General features: G+C 36.8%; 1 protein-coding gene across 4 annotated transcripts in view; it reads right to left on the reverse strand.

Annotated features, from left to right (window-relative positions):
- Nucleotides 1–492: 492 nt before the first annotated feature.
- Nucleotides 493–10980, reverse strand: part of luc7l3 (LUC7-like 3 pre-mRNA splicing factor) — an 11322-nt gene continuing 834 nt past the window's right edge. The window contains exons 2-12 of one of the 4 annotated variants that reach the window (XR_009269902.1): nucleotides 9887–9953; nucleotides 9769–9808; nucleotides 8816–8960; nucleotides 8539–8613; nucleotides 8354–8458; nucleotides 8106–8267; nucleotides 5023–5372; nucleotides 4408–4589; nucleotides 3769–3965; nucleotides 3557–3668; nucleotides 493–1018 (exon numbers count right to left, since the gene is read on the reverse strand). Coding sequence is in view for 2 of the 4 variants with exons in the window: in XM_058769087.1 (XP_058625070.1) it covers nucleotides 3802–3965; nucleotides 4408–4589; nucleotides 5023–5372; nucleotides 8106–8267; nucleotides 8354–8458; nucleotides 8539–8613; nucleotides 8816–8960; nucleotides 9769–9808; nucleotides 9887–9953 (1290 nt within the window). In the remaining 2 variants the exon portion in view is untranslated. The other 3 variants (XR_009269901.1, XM_058769087.1, XM_058769088.1) reach the window with 3 other exon arrangements.

Consider the following 10980-nt stretch of genomic DNA (forward strand, 5'->3'; position numbering starts at 1 on the left):
GAGATGTCTGCCATTTCCTTTTAAGGAGGACATCTTCAAAAAAAATTAATCACCAAGATGGCCACCTAAGTGAACGGTCATGCCTTTCCAGGAAATCATGAATTTGCATACATTGAGACACAGTTAAAGTGACAAAATACAATAATCATGCAGAATAAATAATTCTGGACATACTACTAAATATTTAGTCTGTGTCAGATTTGATCAAGATTTTGTTGACCTCTGGGGCCCGTTTCATTAAACAAGTTTACCAAATAAGCCAGGTTTATTCCAGTTAGTCTGACTTACTGTGAGTTGATTCGGTTCAAAATAAATCAGACTAAATGAAATAAGCCTAGCTTATTTGGTAAACTGATGCCCCTGATGTACTAACAGCAGCAAAATTACTTTATCGTTAAACTAGGAAAAACTTCCTGGTATCTGAAACGAGCAGGTCAGCTCACAGCTCTGTGTCAATTTTTACATGCTCCCACATCATTACAAAAAAAGAACAACAGCATTTTTTCTTCATTTTTATTCATGACAAATACAGGTTTTTAAAACTGGAACAAAATGAAAACACTTCTCTAAACTAAAATCGTATAAAGATTTGGGATTTAGCATACAGAGGGGAAAACCAAGAGATAAAGCAGTTGAGAGACCTTTAAGGCTTCCAGTCAAAATACTGAACAAAACCGATCGTCAATATTTCCAACGTGTCAAGTGAGAGCGGACTGTACAGAACAAACATGCCACAAGTATTTGATTCATTCTGAATGCATACTAACAGAAATAATGGTGGACCTGCATGTGCATCTACGCCAGCTCATAGCAGTAAGACCAAAGAAAACCAAACAAACATAATATAAAAAATAAACCACGAAAGGTCCTGTGGAAACGCTGAAAAGGGACCATTTTACATTTACATCTTTATCATATAGGCCACTACCATCTGTGGTTCACCTTGTTTTAAAGCAGCGGAGGTGAGTTGTCGGATGGAGGTCTTCAGGTCTTCCTCTTGCAGCTGTTCAAACTCCCCCTGATGTACACAAATGGTCAGAGAAACTCAATTAGTGTGTGAAACCAGACACACTTGCAGCACAAGCAAAAACATTACAACAAATTAAGAGTCTTATTTACACAGATTTTTAAAAATGATCAAACCACAATTTCTTTTCATGTCCAATTGGCAAATACATTGGATCACTTATCTTCTTGGTTCTACACTCTTTATCAGTTTTCAAACGTTTCATCTTGAGATTTATAAAGGCTTATATACAACAGCAGCAGCAGCTATAATAACTGCTCAGCTGCTAGTACAAATGATTGAAGGCAAGCACACAAATAAAACCATGAAATATTTAAAGAATTGATATCCCTCTTCTATACGGCCAGACTGTGACTCTGTAGGTGGCTGATCTTGCTCTGAAAGCATGCACTGCTATTTTAAGGACAACACAAGTAGGGAATTTAAACAAAACACGAGAGAGAAAGAAAGTAAAAGTTTACTTCAAAAAGACACACCTGCATTAAAACACAAGCTAATTCACACTAGGGCTGAGCGATATATCCAATATCCCTGATAGTATCAGCAGCGACAGATCCGAGAAATCAATTCAAAATTGTGATTCAACACAGGTAAATATTAATGTTTATTCCTGTGTACTGTTATCTTAGTGCATATTAGGACTGACAATTTAATGCATTAATTTGGTGCGATTAATTATGGAAAAAAAACAAACAAGGCAGGATGACGACTGACTGCATGATGTAGCCTATGAGAATCCAGTTATATGCCCATAAAGTTTAAGATATGAGGGCAAAAAATTGTGTATAATTATATGGCATATATTATATATCATATTTAGGGCCTGATTTACCATTTAGTGCACAATCTTTTGGCGTTAAAATAGTACTGTCAGGATTTTCTAAATACGCACAGCGAAGAATTAACGCTAAAAAAGGTGTGGACAGTTATTTTTGCGCCTGACCTTATTGAATATGCATTTGTAGGAGTTTTCCTTTCAGACGCAAAATGTATGGGAAGAGAGTATTAAAATGAATCACGCAACATGATTTACTAACATTTGCTCTCGTCAAATTACTGGTATTTGCGCCATTATTTAACGCCCAAAAAAAGCATGTCTTAAAGCAGTTGGTAGTTTGCACTGGAAATGATCTGGCTGTGTGTTCTTTAATGTGCGCAATGTTAGTAAATCACGCACAATTTTCCCTTCCATCGGCGCTTTTATGGAATTGCACTCTTAACGCTAATTTGCCCAGTTTAGTAAATCTGGCCCATAAACATTTATATTATGTATAAATGTTGCATGATAAATACAGTTCAGCAATATTACTTGAGCAAGAGTGCTGTTTATGCCAAAATCTGCATGATTGCAATATTGATTTAACAGTTAATATGGTGTTCAATTTTAGACACAGTGTTGTCAATATTGCCTGTTTTGCTTAGTTTCGCAAAAATACTTTTCGTAATGTCTATTTAATGATATTAATTGATCTTTTGGGCGGGGGGTATTGTGGAAACGTTTTAAAATTTCCACTATTTCACTACTTTGATTTTGAATTTTGTAGCCATTTTGAATATGCTATGTTAACAAATGGGTGGCTCCTATTATGGACTATTTAACCCAAACTTTAAGGCCATCTGAGAGTTAAATACATTCAATTTCATCAGAATAAGATGAACTGACATACGTTTGTTTAGCTATATCACTCAGCCCTAATTCAAACCTATTACTGGTTACCGAACAGGCAAAATGAAAATAAGCGACACAAACAAGGAGAAAGAACTGTTTTGAGCTTGATCTGGTTTGATAGGTTACTGTGGGATATCAATTGGGCTCATCTGTAAACCTGACATCCACCCGTTACGGCGTAGAGTAAACCATTGGCACTTGAAACCAACAGAAAGCAAAACTTAGAACATTTAAAACTGGGAGAAAAGAGATAGGGTAAATAAACATCAAGCTCTGAGACACGTTCACAGGCAACAGCATTCAAATGGATGTGGGTAGTGAAAGGAGTACCTTGGGTGAGTACCTGCACAGATTGACAGTATCCTTGATTTTTAAATTGGCTTTTCATGGGGGGGGTCGCTCACAACACCAACGCTGTGTGAGGTGTGGAAGTCAGCTGCAATAATTCATTAACCCTACACTTCCATCATCCCAAAGCTATCGGATCTCAACTTTAAGAACAGACGGTATTAAAAGTGCAACATATCCATGTAACTCCAACAAAAAAAAAAAAAAAAAATACATATATCTGTATTCATTGCAGTTGAATGAACTCTTTGGATTTCTTAACACCTTATAGACATCAGATGGTAAAATGCTGTGTGCTTATGCATGTACATACATAGAGCACACAATCATTTTATGTGTGAAAAACAAAGTTCAGTCAACTAGTTTAATCTTACTGCGAGCATAAAGTAAACAGGTTGAGGTAGTAAAGGCAGAGTTAGGAAAAAAGTAAAAAAAAAAAAAAAAAAAACACGTAAATTTGGAAGAGAACTTGTCTAAAGAGACAGATGTATGACCGATACAAAACGAGGTACCTCCAAGCATGTTTTTCAGGGCTACACTGGCCTTTCCCTCTGGGTTTGTTTCTTTCTACTTTCTTCCGTTTCATCAGCCTAGTCCCCATCTTCAGTGCATACTTACGATGCACTATTAAAAAACAGGAAGAAAAATCACAGACAGAACTGAAAGAAAAAGGGGGGAAGGGGAGAGGGGGAGAGACCCGGGCCGGACGGGACGGTGCACTTACCTGGGGCTGATCTGAGGTCCTATCAGATCAGTTTTAATTGGACTGTGTGTCACCTTCAGAATGTAGCTCTTGCGCGGTGCCGTTCACTTCTGCTTTGGGAGGCTCCGCCTCCATGGGCTCGGGCTTGGAGAGCTCATTAGACTTCTCAACCGAGCCCTTTCTGCTGCTCCTTTTCTCATCTGAAGAGTCCTTGTGCTCTGCGAGGTAAACAAACAGACATGGGTATCTGGGAGATTCAGAAAAAATATTAGCCATATTTGATTTAGTCTCTCAAGTCAGTTTAAACTCTTGCAATAAAACCTTTTGAAACTTCTGATGCAACGAGTTGTCTCTATATGTTGAGGGAAGTCTGCATATTGGCCAAAAAACAAAAAAATACACATGAAATTACGGAAAAACTAAACCTAAAAAGGTTCTTTATTTTACTACTTCCTTAAATTCTCTCTAATCTAACTGGCTAAAAGAAGTCAAAATGTTTCCTCTTTTTGACAAACAAAACTATGGAAGCCGTTTGTGACTTTATCTCACAATTCTGACTGTTTTTCACTTTTGGTTTGTATCATTTGTTTGATTGTTTTTTTTTTTGTATCTGTGTTTTGTATGGAAGCCAGTTTCCGCCACTGGCTTTAAATGGCACACCTTTGTCTCTAGAGGATTTGTCCTTGTCTCGGTCCCCTCTGTCCTTTTCTCTGTCTCTGCTGCGGCTGCGGTGCCGGTGGCTCTTGCGCTCAGAGCTGCGGGACCTCCTCTTCTCCCTGCTGCGAGAACGTCGCTTCCTGTCCGAGCGTTCGCGGCTGCGCCTCCTCTCTCGGTCACGGCTCCTGTGGAGGTGTAAGGTTTCATCCATCAGTACAAAGTTAAGGAAATCACAACTGCCACCACAGGTGAATATCAGATGTAGTAAAGTATGTTGAACCAGTATTGTTAACTAAATCTACCTATTCTTTTTTCCCTTAATTGAAATGAAGCTGAAATATATGAATGCTAGTTAAAAAAAAAAAAAATGAAATGAAATTTTGAAAATTAAAAAAAAAAGACAAAAAAATAAAAAATAAAACTTTAAAATTAAAACAAAAATAAACTGAAAATATAAAAGCTAAAATCAAAATTAAAAAAAAAAAATACCATAATAGCATATAAATAATTCTAAAATACCACTTAAATTTGCCATTTTGACAAATACATAAAAAAAAAAGCTGTTTTTGCACACCCACAGCTCAGATTGTGTGTCTAGGAGCTGTGTGAGTTGTGTACCTGCTGCGCCTCCTGTCGCGCTCCTTACTCCTGGACCTCTTCCTGTCTCTTGAGCGGCTCCTGCGGCGGTCTGACGCGCGGCTGGAGTGTCTGCTGTTGGAGTGACTCCTCCTGCGCCTGTCCCTGTCCCTGTCCCGTTCCCTGTCCCTCTCCCGATCCCTCTCCCGCTCACGTTCCCGTTCCCTCTCCTTCTCCCGCTCTCTCTCCCTCTCCTTTTCTCGCTCTTTCTCCTTCTCCTCCTCCTCTTTGCGTTTCTTCTCGCGTTCCTCCCTTTCACGCTCCCGGTCCTCCCGCTCTTTCTTGCCTCGCTCATCCTTTTCTGGATCCTCTGAGCGCCGACGCAGCTTTTCCTGTGGGATCAAATAGAAAATCATGGTCTGAACATTACCGTACATTACCCAAAAACATGCATTATTACATTGTCTAAATTTTTGAATTTGTTCTGCAATTTTTCGATTTAATAGAAATAATATAATACAAACTGAGCAGTTCATGCTAATGTATTTTTGTTGATGGTTGAAACCTAAACAATTGTGAATATTCACAACACTAGAAAAGATTATTTAACCCTTGTTTTTTATTTTTTTATTTACTGCTTTCAAATGATCAAGCGGGATTAAATCGGATTCAAAATAAGAGTTTGTTTACATAATGTGTATATTTATTATGAATATATAAACATACATTATATATTTTGAAAATATTTCCATGTATATATTTATATCCCTATAATTGATATTATATATAAATATTTTAAACTTAGCATTTTTCTTAAATATATACGTGTATATTTAGTTATACATAAATATACACAATGCACAAACATATGTAAACAAAAACTTATTTTGGATGCGATTAATTGTTTGACAGCACTAGTTTTTTAAATTTTTTTTATCATTTTTGCCTGTTAATGCCAATGTATAAATTTTGGCACAGGTGTAGGGTTGTTCCGATTCAGTTACTAGTATCGGAAATTCCACCGATACCACAAAAAATTCCGGCATCGGTATTGGTGAGTACTTGAACCCATGTACCGATCCGATACCATTTTCTTAAACAAGACCTATAGTTATGCGCGCTAGCTTTGCTTAATGCTGCAAATCAGAAATCAATTCTTCGCTGTTCAGAATGCAAACACAGGAAGTTGTGCTGTGTTGCCACAAGCAACCACTATTTAGAGCAGCGAAGAAGAAATACAAACGTGCTAGCACATTGCCAGTAAATCACTGTGATCACAATGATGTCTAATATTAGCCACTGGCTTATAAATAATCAGATTTTACTCGCCAGTTTGTGAGTATAAAGTTTAGCACAGATACATTTTCACTCGCTGAACACTCTGACCGAGCGCTTCAGAGTTTCACTCTCCGTCAAGCAATCTGTGATATTTTTCAGATCATCTGAATGGATGCGCAGCACACCTGAATTTGACGTACCCTAAACTCTAGTGTGAAAAGTACGACTCGCTGTCGCTTTGCTTTTTTCTCACAAGCAGAGAGAGAGAGGGAGAGAGACAGAGAGTCTTACATGTAGCGTGTCAATTCTGAATGGTATGTAAACGATATTCTTTGTTGTATTTTCCTGTCAAAATAACGGAGTTCCTTTGGAATTCTTCAGCTTAACTGCCGGGTTCTCCGGTAGTTGGCGGAGCTAATACGCAAACGACAATCTCATTGGCTGGCGCTCACCTATTATCGTCCCTGTTTTGATTTCAGCAAATCAGTTTGAGCGGATGCAGACAACGTGATTAATATTCATGAATCCAGCAGCTCGTTAATCCTTAGTGCATTTATATTGTTCTTAGTAAAATTCATAGTATGATTATTATCTTATCAGTATTATTGATAGTTTTTTCCCCATTTTTTACAGAAACACTGAATGACCAAAAAAAAGCACCACCACCAGTCCTAAGTTCAGTTAAAATGACTCATATGTATTTATACATGGTTACTAAGTTTTAATTCTAATTGCTAAAGTTCTATCATTAAATAATACTTGATTATCATAATATATTTATAATGCTTGACTGACTGATGTTAAGAGTGTACTTTTAGATATTTAAAAACATGTGCCATTTTCCAAACACTACATATTATATTTTTTGGTTTATTCACCAGACTATCTATCTATATATCTATTTATGCCATGGTCTGTCTGAATGCTCGATTCTGATTGGCTGGCAGGTATTGATTAAATTCGTTGAACTGCACAGGTAGTTCCAGGTCAGTTTAATCACGTTCTACAGGTGCTGGTCATATAATTAGAATATCATCAAAAAGTTGATTTATTTCACTAATTCCATTCAAAAAGTGAAACTTGTATATTATATTCATTCATTACACACAGACTGATATATTTCAAATGTTTATTTCTTTTAATTTTGATGATTAGAGCTTACAGCTCATGAAAGTCAAAAATCAGTATCTCAAAATATTAGAATATTTACATTTGAGTTTGAATAAATGACCATCCCTACAGTATAAATTCTGGGTATCTCTTGTTCTTTGAAACCACATTAAATGGAGAAGACTGTTCGTCTTCTGGATCATTACCAAGTCAGCATTGACGTCCTCCACAAAGAGGGTAAGTCACAGAAGGTCATTACTGAAAGGTGTGGCTGTTTACAGAGTGCTGTATCAAAGCATATTAAATGCAAAGTTGACTGGAAGGAAGAATTTGGGTAGGAAAAGGTGCACAAGCAACAGGGATGACCGCAAGCTTGAGAATACTGTCAAGCAAAGCTGATTCAAACACTTGTGAGAGCTTCGCAAGGAGTGGACTGAAGCTGGAGTCAGTGCATCAAGAGTCACCACACTCAGACGTCTTCAGGAAAAGGGCTACCAAGCCACTATTCGGTAACCATAGTAACAGTTTTTTAAAGCGAGTAGAATGCTACATCTAACAAGTTGTAACTGACGAAAATATACGTCATTTTAATCGTTCTGCCAGCACAAATATTAACATCTTTAATATGTGAATGCTGGCAAATGACCATGGCATAAACGGGATAATCAACGGCCAGCTGTGCATTAAACGATTTGAATGCACTTCGCGGAGGCAACCACCCTCCGCTGCCCACTCACCTTCAGTTCTTCGACCGTGGCTTTGATTTTAGCATATCCCATATGCTGCTTGCCCATTAGATGATCGTCCACTCTGGACTGAGCGTCACCAACTATAAGGAAAGCGCCACACACTTCACACACCTCCATCTGCTTCTCCTGAGCTGCAAAACTCTCAATCGTCTGACAAACAAGAAAACATGTCAGTGCCTTCTACAATTAAACAAAAACAAGCCTTATGCCTGCTTAAACCTGGATGCGTTACTCACTGAAGGAGTGGAACTGAGCTGCTCCCGCTCCTCCTTCAGCTGCTCCACCAGCTTCATCATGCCCTGCGCCTCCTCAACACGGCCCTCCGAGCCCAACTCCTCAATCTGAACACACAAACACACATCTATATGCCTCTCTGAACACATCCATGCTTGTTTCTCAGCTTATGACAGGCAGAACCTACCTGAACAACAAGCTCCTCAATCTTCGTGGTGAGGACCTGAGCTTTCTCCTCGTTCTTCCCAGATGGACCCGGTGCCTGGAAATCAGAGTTCAGAGTGAGTTGTGTTCGACACACAGTGTACAAACATCTTTTTCTATATTATTATTATTATTATAAAAACTGCATATGAATCTAATAGACTGCCCTAACCAGCTGGCTTGCTGAAGTCAGGCAATAAACACGTTCCAAACTGTGGTCATATAAAAATGTAGACATTGAAGGCTATGGAAATACTTACTCCAGAGTTCTGCTGGGCTTGTGACAGGGCTAAACGCGCATGTCCCCTCCGAATCCTGCGCTCCACCTCGGCCAGGAGACTCTGCAGGTACCGCAGGAAGTCCCGCTCATATCCTTCCTTCATAAAGCGGGAGCTCTTCTCATACCTAAGACAATGTGTAACAGTCAGAACTTTACTAAAGAAAACTCATTCCAAATAAGATGCAGAACCACATCAGGAAACGTTTAAAGAACATGTCCAGATGTTTCTTTTATTTATCATTAATAGTTTTGGGGTAAAATTAAAAATTTTATGTTTAAAGAAAATGAAGATTTTTAGAAACAATAAGAATTTTGCTTTAGAAGTATGGTTTTCAAACTTTTTATACCAAGTACCACCTAAATTTGGCTTTCCCAGTACCACCATAATGTCCAACATTAAAATACAGTAGCGTATAGCAGGCCTAACTATTCAGCTACAGCTCTGCACAGTACAAAAACACGGCAGTTTTATTCCTAAGAATAATATTTATTGTTGTCAGCCACTTTAACGTTGTAAATACACAGTTTGAAAATAAACATTGCACTATGCTTGTCATACAGGTAAATAAAAAAACATAACTAATGAATAAATAAAAATGTTTTGTACCTAAGTCAAATAAAAATTGTACTTAAATGTAAAAACAAAATACTTTACTCAAACAAAGATTAAATTAAAATGTATTGTGCTTTAACATTAATTTACATTTAGTTTAGTGATTCCTCTGCGCTGCCCAGGTATTACAATAAAAAAATTGTTTTTTTTTAAATTATATAATAGAAAATTTAGGAAATTTATGATAATGAATATAATGTCAGAATTAAAAAACAAAAATCTTAATGGTTCTTTAAAACTATATATAATTTTTTTTAAACCATCTGATTTGGGATCTGGTTGTTTTCATGATATTCACCCAATACAGAATACTAACTTACATTTTCCTCAGATTTTCATCATGGATTTTTTCACAAGGACCTAGAAAACAAAACGATACATTACAATGTGGATCACAGGAATAAAATGAGATGAATGTATTTGAGAAGCTGTCCGTACCCAAGTCTGATCGTGTGTTCGTGAAGAGCTCAGCGGGGCAAAAGCCACACAGGTAGTATTTGCAGACCTGAAGAAAACAGTGCACACTTATGTTAAATCGTCATGAGTACTCCAAGATTGCTTTTTACAACTTTGTGGTTTATCACCTCAAAACATGACAAACAGCATTAACGCCATGATGAGGCCATGAGCTCTGCTGTAGCTGCTAAAACTGAGAAATAAATTTACCCGTCACCTGTAGCCTACAAATGAGTTTCTAATTAATTTTAAAAAGAGAGCACTCAAAATAAGTAGTTTCTTGCTGATGCCATATTAGTGATCATAACTACATTAAAGTACACCCATTGTGAATTCATTTAACATTTTAAAAATGACAAAATGCACAAGACTTAGCCGCTCACTAAGGGAGCATAATTCCCGCCAAAATATCTCAGGTGTTACTAAAAAAATGTGGTACTAATCAACTGAAATAAGCAACTACTTGCCTGTGAAAAATAAGTCTGCTTGATTATATTGCATATGCACTTCTTGCAACATACTTCAAATCTTACAAGTATATTTCATCCTAATGAAATAAAAGGTCACAAGTGCACTTATAGTTCACCTCAATGGCTACGTTTCTTAAGTACACTCTTAAAAAGTGCACTTTGTAATAATGTGAATGTGAAATTAAAAGTTCAAAGTACATGTTAAATCATTGTTTTAATAATCTTTTGTTGTGCTTTAAAGTACACTTATTTTGATGTGTTGAATAACATACTAAAACACATGAAAGAACATTGATTATCATTTTAACTGTAGTGACTCATTATTACATTTAAAATTAGTACATTGTGTACTAAATTGCAGCTTTATCATTGCAAATACATTTAATACGAGATAAAAGTTTCAGTAAAAATCAGTATAAAATTGCGTGTCAGTACAGAGTGATATATTTGAACTATATTTAGACAAAAGAAGTGATTATGAAATTACACATTAAGAAAAAATTAAGTACATCTCGGTTAAAAAAAAAACAAAACAAGGGGGAAAAAAACACTTACATTCAACTAATTACATTTAATATAAATTTGAAGTATAATACATCTTCATTT

The sequence above is a fragment of the Onychostoma macrolepis genome, chromosome 03 (genome assembly GCF_012432095.1).
Source record: "Onychostoma macrolepis isolate SWU-2019 chromosome 03, ASM1243209v1, whole genome shotgun sequence".
Classification (NCBI taxonomy): domain Eukaryota; kingdom Metazoa; phylum Chordata; class Actinopteri; order Cypriniformes; family Cyprinidae; genus Onychostoma; species Onychostoma macrolepis.